At 34.8% G+C, this 26,525-nt stretch overlaps 1 protein-coding gene across 1 annotated transcript; it reads left to right on the top strand.

Annotated features, from left to right (window-relative positions):
• Positions 1–2,748: 2,748 nt before the first annotated feature.
• LOC139853952 (uncharacterized) lies at positions 2,749–24,953 on the top strand. Its single transcript, XM_071843288.1, has 10 exons — positions 2,749–3,301; positions 3,377–3,980; positions 4,571–4,580; positions 4,691–4,831; positions 21,609–21,717; positions 23,030–23,130; positions 23,342–23,580; positions 24,070–24,241; positions 24,457–24,740; positions 24,832–24,953. Exons 1-10 carry the CDS (start codon positions 2,749–2,751, stop codon positions 24,899–24,901), a joined length of 2,283 nt encoding a protein of 760 aa, XP_071699389.1. The 3' UTR covers positions 24,902–24,953.
• The last annotated feature ends 1,572 nt before the right edge of the window (positions 24,954–26,525 follow it).

Raw genomic sequence — 26,525 nt, 5'->3', positions numbered from 1 at the left:
GTAATATTAAGCAGTGTCGTAGGAAGATTTGTGATGGCCATTACACCGCTGCAGCTCGTGTTCTTTCTTCATCAGGCGTTGCTCCTTATAATGACGCCACGCTGGCGGACTTGCTGTCTAAGCATCCTTCTTCTATAGCTCCATCCTTGCCTGATATGCCGGTTGATCACCTACACCTCGTTACGACTTCTGCTGTTGTTTTGGGCCAGATTAAAAGTTTTCCTCGGGGCACATCATGTGGTAGGGATGGTTTACGTGCACAACACCTTATGGATTGCTTAAGTGGTGCTGCTGTGGCAGTCTCGGATGAGTTGGTTGGCTCTATTACCGGGGTCGTTAATCTCTTTCTAGCTGGAAGGTGCCCTATGGAATTAGGAGAGTATATAGCTAGTGCTCCCCTCACACCGCTTGTCAAGCCCGGCGGTGGTATTCGTCCTATAGCTGTGGGTACTGTTTGGCGACGTCTTGTTTCGAAGGTTGGCGCTGCTATGGTTGGCCAGTCTTTGGGAAGTTACTTCGATGGTCTTCAATTTGGTGTTGGTGTTTCTTTAGGTGGTGAGGCTATTCTTCATGCTGTGAATCGGTTGATTGAGGATCGTGGCTCTGATGTTGGCCTCTCTATGTTATTAGTTGATTTTCAAAATGCATTCAATCTTGTTGATCGTACGTTCATGTTACATGAAGTTCGCCGCCTTTGTCCGAGCATTTCTCAGTGGGTTGAATTTTGCTACTCTAATCCAGCAAGATTGTATTATGGGAACCACACCTTATGGTCTTCTCAGGGGGTGCAACAGGGTGATCCCCTTGGTCCGCTACTTTTTGCTTTGGTCTTACAACCCTTGGTTTCTAAAATCAGAGATAATTTTGAGGTTTGTCTTCAGGCGTGGTATTTGGATGATGACACTATTATTGGGGACACTTTGGTGGTAGGGAAGGTTTTGCATTTGATTATGGGGGATGGGCCTCGTTTTGGGCTTCATCTCAACGTTGAAAAAACAGAAATTTTCTGGCCTACGGAGGACCCTCGCAGCAGACAAGTAGGTGTCTTTCCTCCTAATATTGCTCGACCTTTAAATGGTGTTAAGTTGCTTGGGGCCCCCGCAAGTTCCGATCTTGGTTTTAGTAGTGAACTGGTGATGCAAAGGGTGACCAAGTCCATTGCGCTTATGGATAAGGTTGCTAAGCTTGATGATCCTCAGTGTGAGTTGTTGTTGCTTAGGGCATGTACGGGAGTTTCTAAACTCTACTTTACCTTGCGTACTTGTCCTCCTAGTATATTTGAGGCGGCTCAACGCGCTTTCGATGGAGCCCTTCGATCTTCCTTGGAGCGTATTGTTACTGCTTCAGGGCCTGAGTTTGGTGATTGGCAGTGGCGGCTTGCCACCTTGCCATTTGCATTTGGAGGGCTTGGTGTTTATTCTGCGGGAGATGTTCGTCATTATGCTTTTCTGGCTTCTCGATTACAGTCTGCTGGGTTGCAGACCAAGCTCCTACGTCATGCGGGTATTGTTGGTCTTGGTCGTGCTTTTGAAGATGCATTGGGTCTGTTTAATAAAACGGTTGGGTTTGATATTTTAGGTAATCAGAGTGAGGTCGCTGCCCTCATACTCATGAAGAAATTGGCAGATGTTTATTTCACAAAGGTTACCGCTTCTGCAGAATCCACTTTTTCATTATCTCCCCGGCAATCGGCCTTATGGAAATCGCAGCAGGGTGATCACACCTCTGCTTGGCTAAGGGCAGTCCCTATTTTGGGGTTGGGTCAGACGATGAACGCAAAGACTTACCGATGTGTGTTGTGCTACCGGTTGGGTGTTCCATTGTTCTCTATCTCGACGGCATGCTCTGCCTGTTCAAGGGTTTTTACTGGGGATATTTTCGGGGATCACGCGGTGTCTTGTGCTGGTATGGTGGGTATTAAGCATCGGCATAATGTTGTTCGGGATTCCCTTGTTGATGTTTGTTATCGATCTGGGATTTCAGCGAGAAAGGAGGTTGACATTGGGTTGTCTGGAGGGAACGACAGGGCCCTCAGACCTGCAGATGTGTTACTTTATTCCTGGGATTGTGGTCGCGATGTTTGTGTTGACTTGACAGGGTCTTCTCCTTTGACACAGTCTGGTCTTTCTGACTTTGTCCCTGGACGTGCTGTGGTTGATGCGGCTCGTCGGAAGCGGGTCAAGTACGAATCTAGCTGTCAGGCGATTGGTTATGGTTTCATTCCTTTCTCATTTTCTTCCCTTGGGGAATTAGAAAGGGATGCTGTTTCTTTGCTAAAGTGGGTTCAGAAGAGTTCGATGGCGCAAGATATTGGTGCCGGTGCTGCTGCTCATATTTTCACTAGGATAGGTTTTGCTATTGCTAGAGGTGTGGGGGCCCAGATTGTCTCTAGGCTTCCCACTAATTTTTTGTAAGTTTTAATACTTTTAAGTTTATTATAATGCCTTCAATCTAGTTGATCGTACGGTCATGTTACGTGAAGTTCGCCGCCTTTGTCCGAGCATTTCTCGGTGGGTTGAATTTTGCTACTCTAATCCAGCCAGATTGTATTATGGGAACCACACCTTATGGTCTTCTCAGGGGGTGCAACAGGGTGATCCCCTTGGTCCGCTGCTTTTTGCTTTGGTCTTACAACCCTTGGTTTCTAAAATCAGAGATAATTTTGAGGTTTGTCTTCAGGCGTGGTATTTGGATGATGGCACTATTATTGGGGACACTTTGGTGGTGGGGAAGGTTTTGCATTTGATTATGGAGGACGGGCCTCGTTTTGGGCTACATCTCAACGTTGAAAAAACAGAAATTTTCTGGCCTACGGAGGACCCTCGCAGCAGGCAAGTAGGTGTCTTTCCTCCTAATATTGCTCGGCCTTTAAATGGTGTTAAGTTGCTAGGGGCCCCCGCAACTTCCGATCTTGGTTTTAGTAGTGAACTGGTGATGCAAAGGGTGACCAAGTCCATTGCGCTTATGGATAAGGTTGCTAAGCTTGATGATCCTCAGTGTGAGTTGTTGTTGCTTAGGGCATGTACGGGAGTTTCTAAACTCTACTTTACCTTGCGTACTTGTCCTCCTAGTATATTTAAGGCGGCTCAACGCGCTTTCGATGAAGCCCTTCGATCTTCTTTGGAGCGTATTGTTACTGCTTCAGGGCCTGGGTTTGGTGATTGGCAGTGGCGGCTTGCCACCTTGCCATTTGCATTTGGAGGGCTTGGTGTTTATTCTGCGGGAGATGTTCGTCATTATGCTTTTCTGGCTTCTCGATTACAGTCTGCTGGGTTGCAGACCAAGCTCTTACGTCATACGGGTATTGTTGGTCTTGGTCGTGATTTTGAAGATGCATTGGGTCTGTTTAATAATACGGTTGGGTTTGATATTTTAGGTAATCCGAGTGAGGTCGCTGCCCCAATACTCATGAAGAAATTGGCAGATGTTTATTTCACAAAGGTTACCGCTTCTGCAGAATCCACTTTTTCGTTATCTCCCCGACAATCGGCCTTATGGAAATCACAGCAGGGTGATCACACATCTGCTTGGCTAAGGGCAGTCCCTATTTTGGGGTTGGGTCAGACGATGAACGCAAAGACTTACCGATGTGTGTTGTGCTACCGGTTAGGTGTTCCTTTGTTCTCTATCTCGACGGCATGCTCTGCCTGTTCAAGGGTTTTTACTGGGGATATTTTCGGGGATCACGCCGTGTCTTGTGCTGGTATGGTGGGTATTAAGCATCGACATAATATTGTTCGGGATTCCCTTGTTGATGTTTGTTATCGATCTGGGATTTCAGCGAGAAAGGAGGTTGACATTGGGTTGTCTGGAGGGAACGACAGGGCCCTCAGACCTGCAGATGTGTTACTTTATTCCTGGGATTGTGGTCGCGATGTTTGTGTTGACTTGACAGGGTCTTCTCCTTTGACGCAGTCTGGGCTTTCTGACTTTGTCCCTGGACGTGCTGTGGTTGATGCGGCTCGTCGAAAGCGGGTCAAGTACGAATCTAGCTGTCAGGCGATTGGTTATGGTTTCATTCCTTTCTCATTTTCTTCCCTGGGGGAATTAGAGAAGGAGGCTGTTTCTTTGCTAAAGCGGTTTCAGAAGAGTTCGATGGCGCAAGATATTAGTGCCGGTGCTGCTGCTCATATTTTTACTAGGATAGGTTTTGCTATTGCTAGAGGTGTGGGGGCCCAGATTGTCTCTAGGCTTCCCACTAATTTTTTGTAAGTTTTAAAACTTTTAAGTTTTTTTTATTTATTATAATAATAATAATAATAATAATAATAATAATAATAATAATAATAATAATAATAATAATAATAATAATAATAATATAATAATAATAATAATAATTATCCACAATTCGAAAGTATCATTAAGGGTCATGATTCAATCTGATTAATTAATTTTTATTTTTATTTTCTTATATTCTCATCTTGGTGTACAGAGTGGGCATTAACCCTAACTCTCCGAGATTTCGCAAACCTAAAATCATAAAATCTGCAATCTCTGATCACTCTTTTTAAATAAAGGTAATGCTATCAATTATGTTATCTCAGTTTGTGTTGTTTTAATCATTTTGCAGAGATCACAATGTACATTTCATAAATGTACATTTCATAACAGATGTATAATCTATATGCACACACACATATATGTATCTATTCAATTCATTCATTTGGTTTCTATTTGGTTGCATTTTTAGGGTTTTGAGATTGAGCTTCAGTATAAGTTTAATAGGAGAACGAAATGCTGTTCTAAGGACTGTTGCTCAGCTGGTAGAACACCTAATGCTGCTGTTCACGATAACTATAACATAAAGCTTTTCAATAGATGTCAATTTGTGGTTATTCAAATGAATTCACTCTCCAAAAGCTTGATAACATCGAAAATATCAACAAATGCTCTAGCTTATTGATAATGCTAAAAACGAACATATATTTCATAGCATTATTCCTCAAGAAAGACAAGCTTTTAGTTGCAATTGTTCTATTTACAAGTGATATTCGTTTAAATAATAAAAGGTGAAGACAAAAGACAGATTCGACGAATTGAAGACGCAAACGACCAAAAAGCTCAAAAGTACAAAAGACAATCAAAAAGGTTCCAATTATTGATAAGAAACGTCTCGAAATCACAAGAGTACAAGATTCAAAACGCAAAGTACAAGATATTAAATTGTACGCGAGGACGTTCGAAAATCCGGAACCGGGACCAGAGTCAACTCTTAACGCTCGATGCAACGGACTAAAAATTACAAGTTAACTATATATATAAATATAATATAATATATAATTAATTATATTAATTATATATATATTATATATATATATTAAAAACCGTCGGCAGAGAAAACTCCAAGGACTGAGCTGTAATTTCTATCTCCGCGACTCGCGGAGTTTGAAGGGGATTTTGCCGCGAGTCGCGGAGCCCCAAATTTCAACTCTGGCTATAAAGCCAACCGAATTCTGATCAAAAATCATCATCTTTTTCTTCTCTTATCATACGTAAAACTTATATATATATATATATAATTTATATTTTAATTTTAATTTTAATTCTAATAATAAGGGTATGTTAGCGAATGTTGTAAGGGTGTAAGTCGAAATTCTGTCCGTGTAACGCTACGCTATTTTTAATCATTGTAAGTTATGTTCAACCTTTTTACATTAATGTCTCGTAGCTAAGTTATTATTATGCTTATTTAAAACGAAGTAATCATGATGTTGGGCTAATTACTAAAATTGGGTAATTGGGCTTTGTACCATAATTGGGGTTTGGACAAAAGAACGACACTTGTAGAAATTAGACTATGGGCTATTAATGGGCTTTATATTTGTTTAACTAAATGAAAGTTTGTTAATGTTAATATAAAGATTTACAATTGGGCGTCCCTATAAATTACCATATACACTCGATCGGATACGATGGGCGGGTTATTTATATGTACGAATAATCGTTCATTTAACCGGACACGGGAATGGATTAATAGCCACTAGAATAATTAAAATAGGGGTGAAATTACATTCAAGGGTAATTGGTGTAATTGTTAACAAAGTAGTAAAACCTTGGTTTACACGCAGTCGATAACCTGGTGTATTCATTAAACAAAGTATTAAAACCTTGTTACAATTCGAATCCCCAATTAGTTGGAATATTTAACTTCGGGTATAATAATAATTTGACAAGGACACTTGCAATTTATATTTATGACCGATGGACTGTTATGGACAAAAACCAGACGGACATATTAAATAATCCAGGACAAAGGACAATTAACCCATGGGCATAAAACTAAAATCAACACGTCAAACATCATGATTACGGAAGTTTAAATAAGCATAATTCTTTTATTTCATATTTAATTTCCTTTATTTTATATTTAATTGCACTTCTAATTATCGCACTTTTATTTATTGTTGTTTAATCGCACTTTTAATTATCGTACTTTTTAATTATCGCAAGTTTATCGCACTTTTATTATTCGCAATTTCATTATTGTTATTTACTTTAAGTTTTAATTTAAGTCTTTTATTTATTTAATATTTTACATTAGGTTTTAACTGCGACTAAAGTCTTAAAATCGACAAACCGGTCATTAAACGGTAAAAACCCCCCTTTATAATAATAATATTACTTATATATATGTTTGTATTTTTATAAAAGTAAACTAATATAGCGTTGAGCTTTGTTTAAAGATTTCCCTGTGGAACGAACCGGACTTACTAAAAACTACACTACTTTACGATTAGGTACACTGCCTATAAGTGTTGTAGCAAGGTTTAAGTATATCCATTCTATAAATAAATAAATATCTTGTGTAAAATTGTATCGTATTTAATAGTTTTTCCTGCTAAAATTAATAACTATTTTATATACACCCCGCTGCACATCAAGTATTTTTGGCGCCGCTGCCGGGGATCTATCTTAAACGCCGGAAGCGCAACGCTAATATAAAAAAAAAAGAGTTTTAGTTAACTTTTATTAAAATTCGTTTTTGTAAAAATATGTTTTAATTATTCAAAAATATAAAAAGAAAAACAAAAATATAAGTATTTTTAAGATTTTGTTAAATATTTAAGTTTTATAAGTTTCTTTATTTTTATTTTAGTTTATAATAATATAAATTTTATTAAACATCTTTTAATTATATAAAAATAGAAAACAGAAAATAAAAAAATAAATAAATAAAGAAAAAACGCGTCGAATAATTAAATCTGTCAGCTGAATTCTGAAACCCCGCGAGTCGCGGGGTTTGAAGCCTTGAATACCGCAAGTCGCGGAGCTTCTCTGACACGCGAACAGAAACCCTAATCCTGCATTAATTACGGGATTTAATTAATTATTATTATTATTTAACCCTTATTATTATTATTATTATTATTATTATTAGTTTTATTTTTACTTTTACTTTTTATTATGTATTTAGTATTAATTAGTTTTAATTAAATTGTAAAATTAGTAGTTTTATTAAATAAATAATATAAAAATAATATTTTTATAAAAATTGTACTTTTTACAACTTTTTGTATATTTTTATATTTTGTCCCTTTTTAATCGTTGTAGCGTAATATTTGTATTTTTAGCTCATATTTAATTTTAAACTAAGTTTTTGCTATAGTTATTTTTACTCCTAGATTTTTAGGCTTTGCCGTAGAATTCCTTAAGTGCTTATTCCTTAAATTAAGTATTAGGTGCTTTATAATTTTACGACGCCTTTTTAAGTTTTAGTTTCTTTTTAAGTTATTTCTATTTGGGATTTAGTTTTTCCTGTAAGCTTTAATATTTTTAGACACCTTTTACTATGTACCAATTATCATTCCAATTAGTAATTTCAATTTGCGATTATAATTTTAAGTTAGTTGTAGTAATAAGGTTAGGTTAGTCAAGTATTTTTAAGTTTTGATAAGTTTCTTTTATTTTTCCGTCACCTTTTATTTTTCAACCATTTTTTTTTTCTTTTTCAACCTTGTTTCGACGAACTCTTTTTCTCTCTTATTTCTCGCTATTCTAGTTTTAGGACATAGATTTTTATTCTACTTCTTATCTAAATTTCTTAAAATTACGAAAATTTATTTTAAGTGGTTAAATTAATAGACATCAAAATTTTCTGGTTCGTAGTAATAGTTGGATTTGTACGTGGACCGGGTTATTGGAGCCAAACAGTCCTCAATTATATTGAGACCAAACGAATCCTGCCCCTCTGCTGCATCTTTTGGCTATTCGAAACGTGGGCAAAATCAGAAAAGTCTATTAATTGGATAACTTATTATAATTTTTCTTTCCTTTTTAAAACTAATAGGATATTCAGTGGATGCACCGAGCAAGACGTTCACCACCTTTTGTACGTTCACCACCTGTAACTAGATCAAGACATTTAGCAAATATAACCGCCGTTGATTTTTCTTTAGAATCGTCATCCAGTCAACCAAGTACTTCAGTTCAAATTTCCGATAATCCATTTTTTGAACCCAACCTCACAATTGAGAATCCGGAGAATATTCAGGAACGGTTCGTAGATCCTGAACCACTAAACTTTCCTCCGGAACCACCAATCATTCAAACAGAGATTGTTGAGGAACAAACCATTAAATCAGAATCATCTAGTGATACCGATTCAACAAATTCAATTATGGAGAATCTGGAACCTTTAAGTATGGAAGACCGAATGAGAGCTAAACGCACTGGCCAAGGTCACGTAATTACTCATCCAGACATTAATGCGCCAGATTATGAAATCAAAGGACAAATTCTACACATGGTGACTAATCAATGCCAATTTAGTGGTGCGCCGAAGGAAGATCCAAATGAACATCTACGTACCTTTAATAGGATCTGCACACTATTTAAAATCCGAGAAGTGGAGGATGAACAGATATATCTCATGTTATTTCCCTGGACTTTAAAGGGAGAAGCCAAAGATTGGTTGGAATCGTTACCTGAAGGGGCGATTGATACATGGGATGTTTTAGTTGACAAATTTCTTAAACAATTCTTTCCTGCATCTAAAGCCGTAAGACTTCAAGCAGAAATTGTTACGTTCACACAAAAGCCAAATGAAACTCTATATGAGGCGTGGACAAGATATGGAAAGTTATTAAGAGGATGTCCGCAACATGGTTTAGACACCTGTCAAATAGTACAAATATTCTACCAAGGATGCGACATCACTACAAGGAAAGACATAGATATAGCAGCTGGTGGTTCTATTATGAAGAAAACCGAAACTGATGCTTACAAAATTATTGATAATACTGCTTCCCACTCACATGAGTGGCACCAAGAAAAAGATATCATTAGATCATCTAAAGCAGCTAGAGCCGATTCTAGCCATGACTTAGATTCCATTTCCGCAAAGATAGATGCTGTGGAAAGACGAATGGAAAAGATGACTAAAGATATTCACTCAATACGAATTAGTTGTGAGCAGTGTGGAGGACCACATTTGACAAAAGATTGTCTCAGTATTGAATTAACAATGGAACAAAGAGAGAATATTTCATACATAAACCAAAGGCCTGGAAATAATTATCAGAATAATTATCAACCGCCAAGACCGATTTACAATCAAAACCAGAATTATAACCGAAATATTCCATACAACAACCAACAAGGTCCTAGCAATCAACAAGTATCCAATAATACTTACAATCAGCAAAGACCTAATTTTCAAAACAAACCACCACAACAACCCGATGATAAAAAGCCAAATTTAGAAGATATGATGACGAAGCTAGTTGAAACTCAAACGCAGTTTTTCACATCTCAGAAACAAACCAATGAACAAAATGCTCAAGCATTTAGAAATCAACAAGCTTCTATTCAAAATCTGGAACAAGAAGTAAGTAACCTAGCAAGGTTAATAGGTGAAAGAAAACCGGGAAGTCTACCTAGTGATACAAATGCTAACCCACGAAATGAAACAGCTAAAGCTATTACCACAAGAAGTGGTACAACACTTAAACCACCTGAAATACCTGTAACTTCTGATGAAACTATTCATACTCCACAAGAACCACAACCTGATCAAGATAAGGAAAAAGAACCGGTAGTTGAAAAGGTTAATGAAGATAACACAGTTAAGGCTAAACCTTATGTTAAACCGTACCAACCACCGCTTCCTTACCCGAGTAAAATGAAGAAAGAAAAACTTGAAGCCGAGCAATCCAAATTCTTGGATATGTTTAAATAGATAAATGTAAATCTTCCTTTCATTGATGTGATTTCAGGAATGCCAAGATATGCTAAATTCTTGAAAGATCTAATCTCAAATAGAAAGAAAATGGAAGAACTCTCGGCTGTTACTATGAATGCTAATTGTTCAGCAGTGCTGTTGAATAAGATACCAGAAAAATTATCTGATCCAGGAAGTTTCACAATTCCATGTTTTCTGGGTAGTCTTAGTTCAATAGAAGCATTGGCAGACTTAGGAGCTAGTATAAATCTAATGCCGTATTCACTATACGCTAAACTAGACCTTGGAGAATTGAAACCAACCAGAATAAGCATACAACTAGCCGATAGATCAATAAAATATCCTAGAGGGATAATGGAGAACATGCTAGTTAAAGTTGGTACTTTAGTATTTCCAGTAGATTTTGTTGTTTTAGACATGGAAGAAGATTCTCAAGTTCCTCTCATATTAGGAAGACCATTCTTAAACACGGCTAAAGCAATGATAGACGTGTTCGGTAAGAAACTGACCCTAAGTATAGAGGATGAGAGTGTTACCTTTTCAGTTGATAGAGCAATGCAACAGCCACAATCTGCAGATGATACATGTTATTATATTCAAACTATAGATGCACATGCAGAATTATTAGAAGAATTTCCAGAATTACAAGGGACAGGAGAATGTTCTTTAGGAGAAGGTAATGAACCAATTGATGAAGCTGAAATGTTAGCTACACTTATAGCTAATGGATATGAACCAACAACAGAAGAAATCCAAATGCTAAAAGAAGAAGACAAATATCGATACAAATCATCGATAGAAGAACCTCCGAAATTAGAGTTAAAGCCACTTCCAAACCATTTGGAATACGCTTATTTACATGGTGAATCTGAATTACCTGTAATAATATCGTCTTCTCTTACTGAAAATGAGAAATCACAACTCATTTCTGTGTTGAAAGCTCATAAACCAGCCATTGCATGGAAGATTCATGATATTAAAGGAATAAGTCCTTCGTATTGCACACATAAAATCCTTATGGAAGAAGGTCATAAAACGTATGTGCAACGTCAACGAAGACTAAATCCTAATATGCAAGATGTTGTTAAAAAGGAAATTATTAAACTGTTAGATGCAGGTTTGATATATCCAATTTCTGATAGTCCATGGGTAAGCCCAGTTCAATGCGTGCCTAAGAAGGGTGGCATGACTGTCATTACAAATGAGAAAAATGAGCTTATTCCTACTAGGACTGTAACAGGATGGTGTGTATGTATTGATTATAGAAAATTAAATGACGCCACCAGAAAAGATCACTTTCCCTTACCTTTCATAGATCAAATGTTGGAAAGATTAGCCGGAAATAGTTACTATTGTTTTCTAGATGGATTTTCCGGATATTTTCAAATTCCAATAGCACCCGAAGATCAAGAGAAAACCACATTCACGTGCCCTTATGGTACTTTTGCTTACAAACGCATGCCATTTGGACTTTGTAACGCCCCTGCAACCTTTCAAAGGTGTATGATGGCGATTTTTCATGACATGATAGAAGAATGCATGGAAGTATTCATGGATGACTTTTCAGTCTTCGGTGATACATTCAAATCATGTCTAGTTAATCTGGAACGAATGCTAATTAGATGCGAAAAATCAAATCTAGTACTTAATTGGGAGAAATGCCATTTCATGGTTAAAGAAGGCATCGTTCTTGGACATAAAATTTCAAAAGAAGGGATTGAAGTGGATAGAGCTAAAGTAGATGTAATTGCTAAACTTCCACATCCCACCAATGTTAGAGGAGTTAGGAGTTTTCTAGGGCATGCCGGTTTTTACCGACGTTTCATAAAAGATTTTTCTAAAATTGCCACTCCTATGAATAAACTCCTAGAAAAGGATGCTCCATTCATCTTTTCAGATGAGTGTATCAATTCTTTTAATATTCTTAAAGAAAAACTCACTAATGCGCCGATCATGATAACACCAAATTGGAATCTACCATTTGAACTAATGTGCGATGCAAGTGATTTTGCAATGGGAGCCGTTTTAGGACAAAGGATTGAAAAACGATTTCAACCTATATATTATGCTAGTAAGACATTACAAGGAGCACAAACGAACTATACAACTACTGAAAAAGAACTCCTTGCTATTGTCTTTGCTTTTGACAAATTTCGATCATATCTCGTTCTAGCAAAAACGGTGGTCTATACCGACCATTCTGCTCTTAGATACCTATTTTCAAAACAAGATGCTAAACCAAGATTAATCCGTTGGATCTTACTCTTACAAGAGTTTGATATTGAAATCCGAGATAAAAGAGGAGCAGAAAATCTCGCCGCTGATCATCTTTCTCGTCTTGAAAATCCCGAATTAGAAGTTCTAAATGAATCAGCCATACAAGACAACTTTCCTGATGAATATCTATTGAAGATAGATTATAAAGAAATCCCATGGTTTGCAGACTATGCAAACTACTTAGTTTGTGGATTCCTTGAAAAAGGATTATCGTACCAAAGACGAAAGAAATTCTTCAGTGATATAAAACACTATTTCTGGGAAGATCCACATTTGTTTAAAAGTTGTCCCGATGGAATAATACGCCGATGTGTATTTGGAGATGAAGCTAGTAAAATTTTAAACCATTGTCACACAGGACCAACAGGAGGGCATTATGGGCCTCAACTAACAGCAAGAAAAGTTTATGAAGCTGGATTCTATTGGACTACAATTTACAAAGACGCACACCTTCTTTGCAAATCCTGTGATGCATGTCAAAGGGCCGGAAAAATAAGTCAACGTGATGAAATGCCACAAAATGTCATCCAAGTATGTGAAGTATTTGACATTTGGGGTATTGACTTTATGGGTCCATTTCCAAAATCTCATAATAATCTATATATACTCGTAGCCATTGATTATGTATCTAAATGGGCGGAAGCACAAGCTCTCCCAACTAACGATGCACGAGTTGTAGTCAACTTTTTAAAACGTCTTTTTGCAAGGTTTGGAACACCGAAAGCTTTAATAAGTGATCGGGGTACTCATTTCTGTAATAATCAACTTGATAAAGTTCTTAAAAGATATGGAGTAACTCATAAAATCTCCACCGCATATCATCCACAAACAAGTGGACAAGTTGAAAATACCAACCGAGCTTTAAAACGTATTCTAGAGAAAACCGTAGGATCAAATCCGAAGGAATGGTCCATTAAATTGGAGGATGCACTCTGGGCTTTTAGAAAAGCCTACAAAACTCCAATTGGAACCACACCTTTTAGACTTGTTTATGGAAAAGCATGTCATCTTCCAGTAGAAATCGAACACAAAGCATTTTGGGCTTTGAAGACATGTAATCTTGATTTACATGAAGCCGGACGTCTACGATTAAGTCAACTAAATGAATTAGAAGAATTAAGACATGAAGCATACGAAAATTCGTTAATCTATAAAGAAAGAACGAAGAAATGGCATGATAAAAGAATCAGAAGTTCAAAAGAATTTAAAGAAGGAGACAGAGTTCTTCTTTTCAATTCACGATTCAAGCTATTTCCTGGAAAATTGAAATCAAGATGGTCTGGACCATTCATAGTCAAAAGAGTTTTCCCATACGGAATGATAGAATTGATAAATTCAAATGGGATTGAATTTAAAGTTAATGGTCACAGAGTTAAACATTACATACATGGTCCGATGGAAGTCGACAACGAAGTTAATCACAATTTTGACACCACAGCTAACTAAGTGTGGGGAGAATCAAGTCTTTAAAGGATAATATGTATTTCTGTTAGAGTTAGATTGTCTGTTTTCGTGTAGTTCTCGAAAATGGAACCCGAATGGTCTTTCCCTAGCAGACCCTAAAGAACTAGTCTTCTCTCCCCATTCTGAATTTTTATTTTTTTAGGTTTCTACGAAATGAAGACTGCCTGTGAACTAAACCATGGTCTAATGCTACACGCTTTGATCACTAAACGTAATAATGACATACTATCGAGCGAATTAGTATCAGTAATCAGAGAAAGAATGGACGGAGTTAGAAAAGAATCCAGATGCGAAGATAATAAGTTACAATTTGGTAAAGGAAAATCAAAATCCGCAGCGAAAAGAAGAGCACGACACCTAGAACGATGTCACAAATGCGGAAAATGGTCACATGGAGGTAAATGTTCAAATAATCAAACCTATTCAAATACCGAATTTGTTACTTTATGCAGAGACGGACCGTTCATATGTTTAGAAGAAAAGACACTGAATGCTCGAGGTTACGCCTATGTAGCCATGGAAAACCAATTAAACCGACTATCTTATGAATGGAATAGATCATATAACTAAGAAATCTATTTCACAGGTATGTCTGTACAGTTTTTATTTTATTTTTATTTTTAACCTTTTGATAATAAACGCTAATTTGTTCGCTAAAAAGTATTAAATTGATATTGAATAAAATTAGGTTTGGCGACCGAAATTATTGATATCATTCAAAAATTTATTACATCACTGCGAAATTTAACGTTTATTCTTAAGGTATAAATATCTTTAAACAATCAACCCAAAATATTTCAAAAATTCGTCATGAGTTAAATTAGGTCTTGGAACCGAAATTACTTTACCGAAAAGAGGGGCGCATATTTTTGATAATATTTGATTGATTAAAGTGGGATAAAAAGACAAAAAGATTTTTAATTTTATTTTTACCATGTTTTTAAAATTAATATTTAAATCTTAAATTAATATTGTAAACTTTGTAAAAACAATATATTTAAAATTGTAAATATTTGAAAAATTAATATAAGTTTGATATGAATTTATAAATTTTTAAATTAAGTTTGGTATGAATTTTTAATTTTTAAAATATTAATTTTTAATTTTATGCATTTCAAATTTTAAGTTTGGTGTGATTTTTTAATATTAATTTTGAATTTAATATTTAAGTTATGTGAATTTAAAAACAAAAATTTACTTTATCTCATTAAGTTAAGAATATGATTTTTAAAATTCGTCGTAAGTTGAAGACTAGGTCTTTGAACCGAAATTGCTTTACCCGAGGGAGGGACGAGAACTTTTATTATCATTATTTTTAATCTTATTGATTTAAAGTATGCCAAAAACATTAAAAAAAAAAAACCAAAAATCTTAGCTTTTAAAACAATCGCTACAAAAAGACAAATTTTAAAATTTTGTCGAAGGACGGACTAGGACATCGATCCGAAACAACCTCGTCCTAAATAACAAGGGAAACAAAATTTTAAAATTAATTTCTTAATTGTTTTCAAAAGTTAATGATTATAAAAAAAAAAAAAAAAAAAAAAAAAGAGCAAACTCCGCGACTCGCGGAGTTTGAAGTGCAAAACCTCCGCGAGTCGCGGAGAGACTAAAAACCGAAAAAAAAAATATAACTGAACAACAGATCAGTCCCAACTCCCTCACACAAAAACAACTCGAAAAATACTGCGAAAACAGACCCGAAAAACCCGAAAAACACACCCAAAAATCCCAATTTTTAACCGTTAATCACCAAATTTTTTGCTAAAATCATGTTGAGAAGGATGCTATCTAAGAATTACTCAAGAAAAACGGTAAATTTCTACACCTAAACACCATTAATTCGAAATTAGGTGTTCTTGAGCTATTTTTTTCCCCAATTTGATTTTGATGCTTTTTAGTGTAATTAGACTTAAATTGTTTATGTATTATGCTTGTATAACCTAGATTGATGCTGTTTAACATGATTAGAAGCCTTAAACTTCAAATTTTGAATAATCTAGGGTTTGTGTTCTTGAGCAAATTTGGGGCTTTTTGATATAAACAGGTTATGGCCGATTTTTGTCATGAATTGTTGCTAAATTGAGTAGTGTAACATGTCTAGGTAGTTAAATGATCCAAACTTTGAGCCTAAACATGATTTTGAGAATTAAAGTGGACTTTTTCAAGTCTAAAATTCATGAACTTGATTTTTGAAAGATAATGCCATTTGAGACTTGTTTAATTGCTAGTAATGATTATTTTGACATGTTATTTGAGTTGAATGCTTATGAACTTGGCGAACATTTTTCGTATATGCTTATTTGAAAAAGTGTAGATTTGACAAAAATGTGAAAATAAGCTTAAGTTTGATATAAATTGATAATGTCATTGTAATTATTTTGATTGATGATTTTGCTGACACTAATGCATATTTGGATGCACAAAATTTGTGTTTGATGTGTTTTGCAGAATGAAAGGGGTGAATACTCTTCATTCCAAGGTTGTTGAGGTACCGAGGGTCATAGAATGGGGACCCTTAGAAGCTGTAGAATTGGCCGGGCCAATTAGGGAATTACTTGTACAGAGGTATGGTAATTCTTCTTTTAATGACTGGATATGTTTATTCACCATACGTAGACCTGTATATAAAGTATGGTGTGAAGAGTTGTTATGTAGTATAGAGTTGAATGATCTGGTAGCTAGTTTAACCGATCGTTCTTTTATTAGATTTTTGTTAGGCGGTTCGATGCGCCACATGTCTTTACTAGACATGGCTCAGGCTTTACGTATATATACGCCTGAGGAGTTAGCGTCTGCCGATTGTAGAGGATTGATACTAAACGGTAGAAAGATAGATGAGAATTTTGATACACACGGTGTGTGGAGTCAAATGACAAGCCATCACCGTTTCAAAGGGGGAAACTACTCTTATTTGGATATAGATAGAGCCGAATTAAGAGTGATACATAGGTTTTTAGCTAATTCGATTACACAAAGGGGTAAGAACAAAGAAAAAGTAAATGAACAAGATTTGTTTTACCATATGTGTATTCGAGACCCACAGAGCGCTGTAAGTATACCATATTGTGTGGGTTATTATTTATCAGCTATGGTTCGGGGGATGCGACCACATAGCATAATAGGAGGTGGTATTTTTATTACTTTGATTGGTGAATATCTCGGTGTGGATATAAGTCGGGGGGGATTATTACTAGAAGAGCCGGAACCCCGCGATACTATAGGTTTAAATGTATACCATGGTGCGAAAGTTTTGAAGAGGCGGAATAACGCCGCAGTACGATACCATGGTAGACATCCACAGGTGGAGAGAAAACATGAGCAAGGTAATGTAGGAGGGGGGAATGAGATGCAAGAAATGCATAGGTTTATAGCTTCTCAGGAATACGAAAATGCTAGACAGAGAGCATTTGAAGATTGGCAAGTTCATCAGAACCAGATCATAGCGCATTGCCAACATATAGGTAGAAACTATATTCCTACACCGAAACCCATCTTCCCTCCTTGGTCGATAGAGATGCAGCCACCATATCCTACGTATGACCCTGCCGAAGCATTCTATAGCACTTATGGTTATGCCTGGAACCCCTATTGGTACCAATATCATCCTTAGTTTACTTATTACTTATTTTTTTTATTTTGTAATTTGTAATTATTGATACATTTAATATTTTTGTTAATATTGTAATCATTTTTATAATTATCTAACTTTTATTCTTAGATTTTAATAATTTTTGAACGTGGGGTAATATACCAAACTTCAAAAATATGTATATATGTTTGCAGTTTATCTTATGTACACAACATGGTAAAACAACGCATTTTCAAAGACTGGCATTAAGTTCAGCAAAAGCAACTAATTTTGACGACAAGATGCAAAATATATGTGAAATAACAACAAGACGGAATGAACAAATGATGTGCACCATTTATCATTCAGCAAACAAACGCCAATATATTTGGAAACTTTGGTAAAAATTTAATCATTTTCACACAAATCACCCTCAATAATTTAAATTGTTACTGATTTCTTGCAAATGAGGGCATTGCAAGATCTTAAGTGTGGGAAGGGGTTAAATTCTTTCGGATTTTAACATTTTTTACTTTATACACTTGGTTACCATTAAAAATACTAGTAAAGCAGTAGTTGTATTAGAATCTAGTGCTCTCTGATAAAAAAGAACAGCCCTAGTCTTATATACTGACTACCCAATTCTAGTAAAATTTTTCAAAATTTTCAATTAAATGAATTCAAAATCATGTTTATACATATTTATGAACGATAAAACTAGGTTTTAACACCGAAATTATTGTTACCTCGGAAAGGACATAAATTGAGAAACAAACTAAAATGTTAAAATTCATTTAAAATGGAATAGAGGACGATAAAAAGGAAAATAAAAGCCAAGTGTGGGAAAATTTACCAAGTTATTTTAAACATATGTCACATATATCTGTAACAAATAACTGAAAATACTTTTGCTTTGGACTAAACTAAACTGTTTTACCCGATGAAAGAAAAGAAAAGATGGATCTACACGATGAATCAATTCCATCATTAAAAGGAAGTAAAGTCTTCCGAAAAAGAAACGCGCTTCTTGATTTAGGTCATGAAGTTGTCGTCCAGACCAGCTGTAGGTTGACGAAAAATCTAGAAAAGTCATCACTAAAATCAGCAGGAAATCCACGGACCTTAGCATTAAACAGGGTCGCCAAGTGGTCAGATTTATCCTAACCATGAGAAGGATTTATCTCGTACAATGGGGGGGCACCATGCAAATTAGCTGGATAAGACTAATGAATCAGATCCCCAGAAAGGATAATCTCCTTAAAGATTAAAAATCAGCTTTTAAGACTGATATTACTCAATCCTAGAGATTGACCTTAAAGATTGAGAATTCAAACTCATGGAATTCAATGATATCTAAACTCGAGCTTAAACAAGAAAATATTTTGATCAAAATTACAAACCAATTTGTTTTCTGAAAACCCTATTTTCAATGCGTTCATTACCATTGAACGTAAAATCCTAGGAATTCACCTGGAATTCATTAGGTCACCTGAACTAAATCGGGTGTCAACCGTAAGAACGGTGGTTGCATAACATGGTCAAAGACAGGACCTTGTGTCAAACCGACAAATTATAAGGGTGAGCTTTACTATTGCTCCTACCAAGGATAGTAATTGCGTCCGACACGTTATAGACCATAATCAAAAGCATGTCACGGGACATTGCCTTAACAGTTGCTTGTTCAACGCTTTCCTTTACAACCGGACGGTAGTTTACCAAAAGGTAATATACGGGACAAGTAAACTGGACGTGTTGCTTTCCAAATACAAGGTTAGCAAGTGGGTGACACAAAACCGCAAGTTTTGAGCTAAAATTTTCAAATCTGAAACCCACCAAACCCACAAAAATATTTTGCAAACACCGGTAAAGGGTTATGCCGGAAAACTTATCTAGGGTAAAAACTATATTTAATTTTCAAAAGATCAAATGTTTTCATAAAGATCCAATTTCCTTAATGGATCTAAATTTTTATAGTCATGTGGGACTGTAAACCATATCGTTACTACCATTGTTTATACCGCCGTATAGAAATCACTAATGTACAAAGTGTGAAGAATAAAGAAGTGATTCTGGTATTTCAAGACAATATTGCTTGAGGACAAGCAACGCTCAAGTGTGGGAATATTTGATAATGCTAAAAACGAACATATATTTCATAGCATTATTCCTCAAGAAAGACAAGCTTTTAGTTGCAATTGTTCTATTTACAAGTGATATTCGTTTAAATAATAAAAGGTGAAGACAAAAGACAGATTCGACGAATTGAAGACGCAAACGACCAAAAAGCTCAAAAGTACAAAAGACAATCAAAAAGGTTCCAATTATTGATAAGAAACGTCTCGAAATCACAAGAGTACAAGATTCAAAACGCAAAGTACAAGATATTAAATTGTACGCGAGGACGTTCGAAAATCCGGAACCGGGACCAGAGTCAACTCTTAACGCTCGACGCAACGGACTAAAAATTACAAGTTAACTATATATATAAATATAATATAATATATAATTAATTATATTAATTATATATATATTATATATATATATTAAAAACCGTCGGCAGAGAAAACTCCAAGGACTGAGCTGTAATTTCTATCTCCGCGACTCGCGGAGTTTGAAGGGGATTTTGCCGCGAGTCGCGGAGCCCCAAATTTCAACTCTGGCTATAAAGCCAACCGAATTCTGATCAAAAATCATCATCTTTTTCTTCTCTTATCATACGTAAAACTTATATATATATATAATTTATATTTTAATTTTAATTTTAATTCTAATAATAAGGGTATGTTAGCGAATGTTGTAAGGGTGTAAGTCGAAATTCTGTCCGTGTAACGCTACGCTATTTTTAATCATTGTAAGTTATGTTCAACCTTTTTACATTAATGTCTCGTAGCTAAGTTATTATTATGCTTATTTAAAACGAAGTAATCATGATGTTGGGCTAATTACTAAAATTGGGTAATTGGGCTTTGTACCATAATTGGGGTTTGAACAAAAGAACGACACTTGTAGAAATTAGACTATGGGCTATTAATGGGCTTTATATTTGTTTAACTAAATGAAAGTTTGTTAATGTTAATATAAAGATTTACAATTGGGCGTCCCTATAAATTACCATATACACTCGATCGGATACGATGGGCGGGGTATTTATATGTACGAATAATCGTTCATTTAACCGGACACGGGAATGGATTAATAGCCACTAGAATAATTAAAATAGGGGTGAAATTACATTCAAGGGTAATTGGTGTAATTGTTAACAAAGTAGTAAAACCTTGGTTTACACGCAGTCGATAACCTGGTGTATTCATTAAACAAAGTATTAAAACCTTGTTACAATTCGAATCCCCAATTAGTTGGAATATTTAACTTCGGGTATAATAATAATTTGACAAGGACACTTGCAATTTATATTTATGACTGATGGACTGTTATGGACAAAAACCAGACGGACATATTAAATAATCCAGGACAAAGGACAATTAACCCATGGGCATAAAACTAAAATCAACACGTCAAACATCATGATTACGGAAGTTTAAATAAGCATAGTTCTTTTATTTCATATTTAATTTCCTTTATTTTATATTTAATTGCACTTCTAATTATCGCACTTTTATTTATTGTTGTTTAATCGCACTTTTAATTATCGTACTTTTTAATTATCGCAAGTTTATCGCACTTTTATTATTCGCAATTTCATTATTGTTATTTACTTTAAGTTTTAATTTAAGTCTTTTATTTATTTAATATTTTACATTAGGTTTTAACTGCGACTAAAGTCTTAAAATCGACAAACCGGTCATTAAACGGTAAAAACCCCCCTTTATAATAATAATATTACTTATATATATGTTTGTATTTTTATAAAAGTAAACTAATATAGCGTTGAGCTTTGTTTAAAGATTTCCCTGTGGAACGAACCGGACTTACTAAAAACTACACTACTTTACGATTAGGTACACTGCCTATAAGTGTTGTAGCAAGGTTTAAGTATATCCATTCTATAAATAAATAAATATCTTGTGTAAAATTGTATCGTATTTAATAGTTTTTCCTGCTAAAATTAATAACTATTTTATATACACCCCGCTGCACATCACTTATTCGTTGAAGTGGGTCCCTCAACAACAACAATTACTACTATCATCCTCACACTCGTCTGCCGTTGCTGTCACTGAACTTCCGCCTGTACCGCCACCTCTGCCGTCTTTTCGAGCTCAAGGTCCTTTACTGTTGCATTTATAAAATCATTGAAGTTACTTGCGATCTCAGTTGATTGAATAGACATGTTGACCCGAACCCATTTTGACCCGTTGCCCTACTCTCCAAAAACCTCATTTTGTCACCTGCACTTAGGGCATTTCTCAATCAAAAGCAGAAACGGGGACGTGATTTGGGTTCCAAAATCATACCAGTAGTATATATATTTGATTCCATTCAAGTTTGACCATCTCTTTTGAAATGGAATCGTATGCCATTAGTTTTTAAGTCAGAATTTTGAACCTAGTCTTATATAGGAGTAGATAAGGAAACGAGAATATAATTGTATGTAACATTATCACCTGGTCCTCATTATCACTACTCAAAATCATATCATTTTCCACTTTATCTGAAAATGAAAGCATTAATCTCCTAATAGAGACTCGATTCAAACTACATTCAAGCTTCTGATGTATCCATGTTCACGGTTCAAATTCTTCAGTTCCCTCAGCTTTATACTATATATACATCGTAAATATGTCATGTTTATTCATCAAACACTTCAAGTGAAAACAAATGAAGATAAACGTCAAGTGATCCTAAGAGATCCTCTGAACACTTCATTGGTATGTTTCAGTTATTCATGAATTACTACTGAAGTGTTTGGGGGAACTCCAAGTTTCACTTGACACACTCTGGAACAAAAAATATCGATTGATTGCACATTTCTTCTAAAATTGAGTAAGTGAGCTTCGAAGTACTTATTAACCATACAAATTGTGGTTGGCTATCAGTCAAACGTCTTTTATAAACAAAACGTACTCTTCTATTTTTTCACTTAATTCGCTCGTGAAATTTTACAACCTGCCTTGGACCCAAACTATCAAACTTACTCAAATTGGCCGAATTAACTTCCACCTGTACCGCCACCTCTGCCTTCACAGTCAAAGCCGTCTTTTCAAGCTCAAGGTCCATTTTTGTTGCATTTATATAATCATTGAAGTGACTTGTGATCTCAGTTGACTGAATAGACTATTTCGGGCCTCCAAGTTAACACCGTGTATATACCCTTTCTGCAAATTTTATATATGAAATGTATGTATCGTCGTTATGTTTTATCATAAGAGAATAATTCAATAAAAATGTTAGTTGAAAGTTGGTCTTTTTAAAGTGCAAATGTGGATTGTGTTTTTGAATTGCTCAAATCTTAATTTTGTTTGTGAAACTGAGTTTGTTGCTGCTGTTTTTATTAGTTTAAAGCTATCAGAAAGTTCTTATAAGAACATTGACTGAAACATGTATATATTATATAAATTATAAATATTTTCATGTAGCAGAGAAGTCAAGAGGAGGATGGACAAGGTTTCTGCTTTTTATTCCGGGAGCAATCGCTTTTGGACTGGGAACTTGGCAGATCTTCAGAAGACAAGAAAAGGTTATATGCTACTTTATACACTGTATGTCTCGTTGAAATTATAAATTAGGCAACTTGATCACATTTTAACTTCAAACTGTGGAACTGGTCAACTGGGTCAAAGTTAACTTTTAAACCATAAAATTCTTATGAGTTGTACTCAATGATTAACATTAACATTGTAACAGAAATCTTTTTCTAATCATAGTTGAGGCACTATTCGTTTTTGTAGGTAAAAATGCTGGACTACAAACAGAGTAGATTGGAAATGGAACCAATCAACTGCAACTACATCACTCCTTCAGGTGAAAATCTGGAATCATTGGAGTTCAGAAGGGTCATCTGCAAAGGAGTTTTTGATGAAACAAAATCCGTTTATGTCGGTCCTCGTTCTAGAAGTATATCCGGAGTGACCGAAAATGGATATTACCTTGTTACTCCCCTTATGCCACTTCCAAGTAATCCTGAAAGGTAGTTACATGGTTACGTGTGTAGTTATTCGAGTATATTTGCCATTTCTTAGAAACATTGTTTTTTAGTTAGAATGTACCATATTGCTGTCTTGCAGAGGTCCCTAAACTTATTTTTTGACTTGATTGATCACGGTGGTTTGCATAAGTCACACGGTTGGTTCCCTATTGATGACGTCCGTTAATCTCGTAATTTACCCTCGTGGGAGCAGCACATGGGGTTACTTTACGAGTTTTTTTAACGGACGTCAGCGTCGGGGACCAACCGCGTAATTCGTGCAAACCACGGTGACCAACCAAATGAAAAAAAAGTTTAGGGACACCTCTGCAATACGGTACAAACAGCAGGGACCAACCCACCTAATTTAATAACAAGAGTAAAAATTTAACAAGAAAAAAAGATAATTATGTTATTTAAAAAAAATTGCCAGAGTAAACAATGTGAGTGTTTTATTCCAATAGTATGCTGAAAACTTGAATACTTTTGCAGCTTGCAGATGCCGATCCTAGTCAACAGAGGATGGGTCCCACGAAGTTGGAGAGACAAGTCACTGAACGTTCAAAACGAGTCTCGACATTCTCAAATTACCGAATCTACTGCTACACAGGATAATAGCTCTCGGTGGAGATTTTGGTCTAAGAAACCTAATGTTACTGAGAAGGTTTTTCGACTCCTTATATATGATGCTAATTTTGTGTATGTATATACAAATTAGATGCTTTAAAGTTATATATATCATCAAAATTATTACCTGCAGGACCATATAATGTTACAGAGAAGGTTTCTTTCGCCTCCTTATATATGTTGCTAATTTCGTGTATGTATATACAAATCAGATGCTTTAAAGTTATATATTGTCAAAATTATTACTTGCAGGACCATAAACCACAAATAGTGTTAGATGAAGTTGTTGGAGTTATTCGTGGTAGTGAGAAACCAAGCGTATTTGTACCAGCAAACGACCCGCCTTCATTTCAATGGTTTTATGTCGATGTTGCTGGAATTGGTTGTAGTTGCGGGCTTGCTGAGAACACCATATACATTGAAGCAGTCAATGAAAACGTCGACCCGAGTAATCCGTACCCAATACCCAAAGAGACTAATGGTTTGATTCGCAGTTCAGTAATGCCACAAGATCATCTCAACTATACATTTACGTGGTACGCTATTCGTCTCATGATCCGTACTATTTGTTACTAGTTTATGGATTCCATATGGTCTAATACTAATAGTTGGTTTTTTAATTCTCAGGTATTCCTTATCTGCAGCAGTGACATTCATGGCTTTCAAGAGATTACAGCCTAGGAAGAACTTGAGATAAAGATATATCATCTACTGATTATTAGTTTAGGTGCTGATCATTTTTGTGTTGCGGTTCTTAAAAAAATAAAAAATCAGTATGGATGAAATTATTATTATCATATATAATGACAGGAGGATATCGTGCCCTCCTATTGGTCAAGCTACTATTCACTTCTTTTTTTAAAAACGTTACCACTTATTATAGATTGCTTTCCACTCATTATTATTATTATTATTATCATTATTATAGCGTAAGCCAAAGTTTCAACTCCTTTTTTCCCTTTTGTGTAAACCAAATTTATTATTATTATTCTTTCTTAAAAGGGGATGATTCTCACACACACTTTTTTGATCCTCACACACCTATTTTAACATTTTACTCTTCTAATAATACTCAATTGGTGTGTGAGGATCAAAAAAGTGTGTGAGAATCATCCCTCTTTCTTAAAAGGTTTTTTTTTTTTTTTTTTTCTTTTTCTTTTCTGTTTACCGTTTTTCTAAAAGTTGTTTGGTACTTTTTGGAAGAGTATATGCTAGTTAGGGATGGCAAAAATACCCGTACTCGATGGGTAAAACCGAAATCCGATATTATTGGTCCGGGTTTGGTTCGGGTATACGGGTTTAGAGTCGGGTATGGGTATAGGTTTACTTTTTTTTCGCGAGTTCGGGTTTGGGTTTGGTTTTAAATAAAAACTCATATACCCGACCCGTATGATTAGTTTATTCAATAAATTACATTGAAAGTTACAAACAAATACCAACATGGGCTTATATCCTACTAGCCCACTTCATAAGGTCCACCAAAATGGACAAGAAAAACATGCATATCTTACATCCGAGTATAGACATGTAACTGAGATTAATCCTTGAATGTTCTTTAACATTTAATTCTTTAACATTTAATTTAAGCTGATTTGAATTAAATGGTTACCCGATTATCTGTGACGACCTGTAAATTTCCGACTAAATTTAAACTTGATCTTTATATGATTTCGACACAATAAGCAAAGTCTATAATGTTGAGTCACAAAATTTTTAAACTGATTTTATATATGCAATTACCCTTCGACCAATTCCGACGATTCACGAACCATTGTTGAAAATAAAAATAATTATATGTATAACAATAAATGTAAATATATAAATAATAATTGAAAGTAATATAATATGATAAAATTTAAATATGTAAAATAATACACAAAATAATTAAGTATAATGAAAAATGAATCTATATAAATATATATATGATTCTAGGTATAATTATTATTAAATATATAGTGTAATATATATAAAATTTATAAATAATAAATATTCAATAAAAAAAATATTAAATATCATAAGTAATTACAAGTTAAAGTATAAATGTTATATTAATAATATGATCATCATTTTCATTACTAACAGTAACATTAATATTTGTATCATTAATAATGGTGTGTCAAAAATAAAAATAGATATATATATATATATACATATATATATATATATACATATATATATATATATATATACATATATATATATATATATATATATATATATATATATATATATATATATATATATATATATATTAAATTTGTTATATATAGGTGTTACATTGATAACTTGATCATTACTATCATTATTATTATTATTAATGT

Source organism: Rutidosis leptorrhynchoides, chromosome 6 (genome assembly GCF_046630445.1).
Source record: "Rutidosis leptorrhynchoides isolate AG116_Rl617_1_P2 chromosome 6, CSIRO_AGI_Rlap_v1, whole genome shotgun sequence".
Taxonomy (NCBI): Eukaryota; Viridiplantae; Streptophyta; class Magnoliopsida; order Asterales; family Asteraceae; genus Rutidosis; species Rutidosis leptorrhynchoides.
This window is presented reverse-complemented; position numbering and strand designations above follow the sequence as displayed.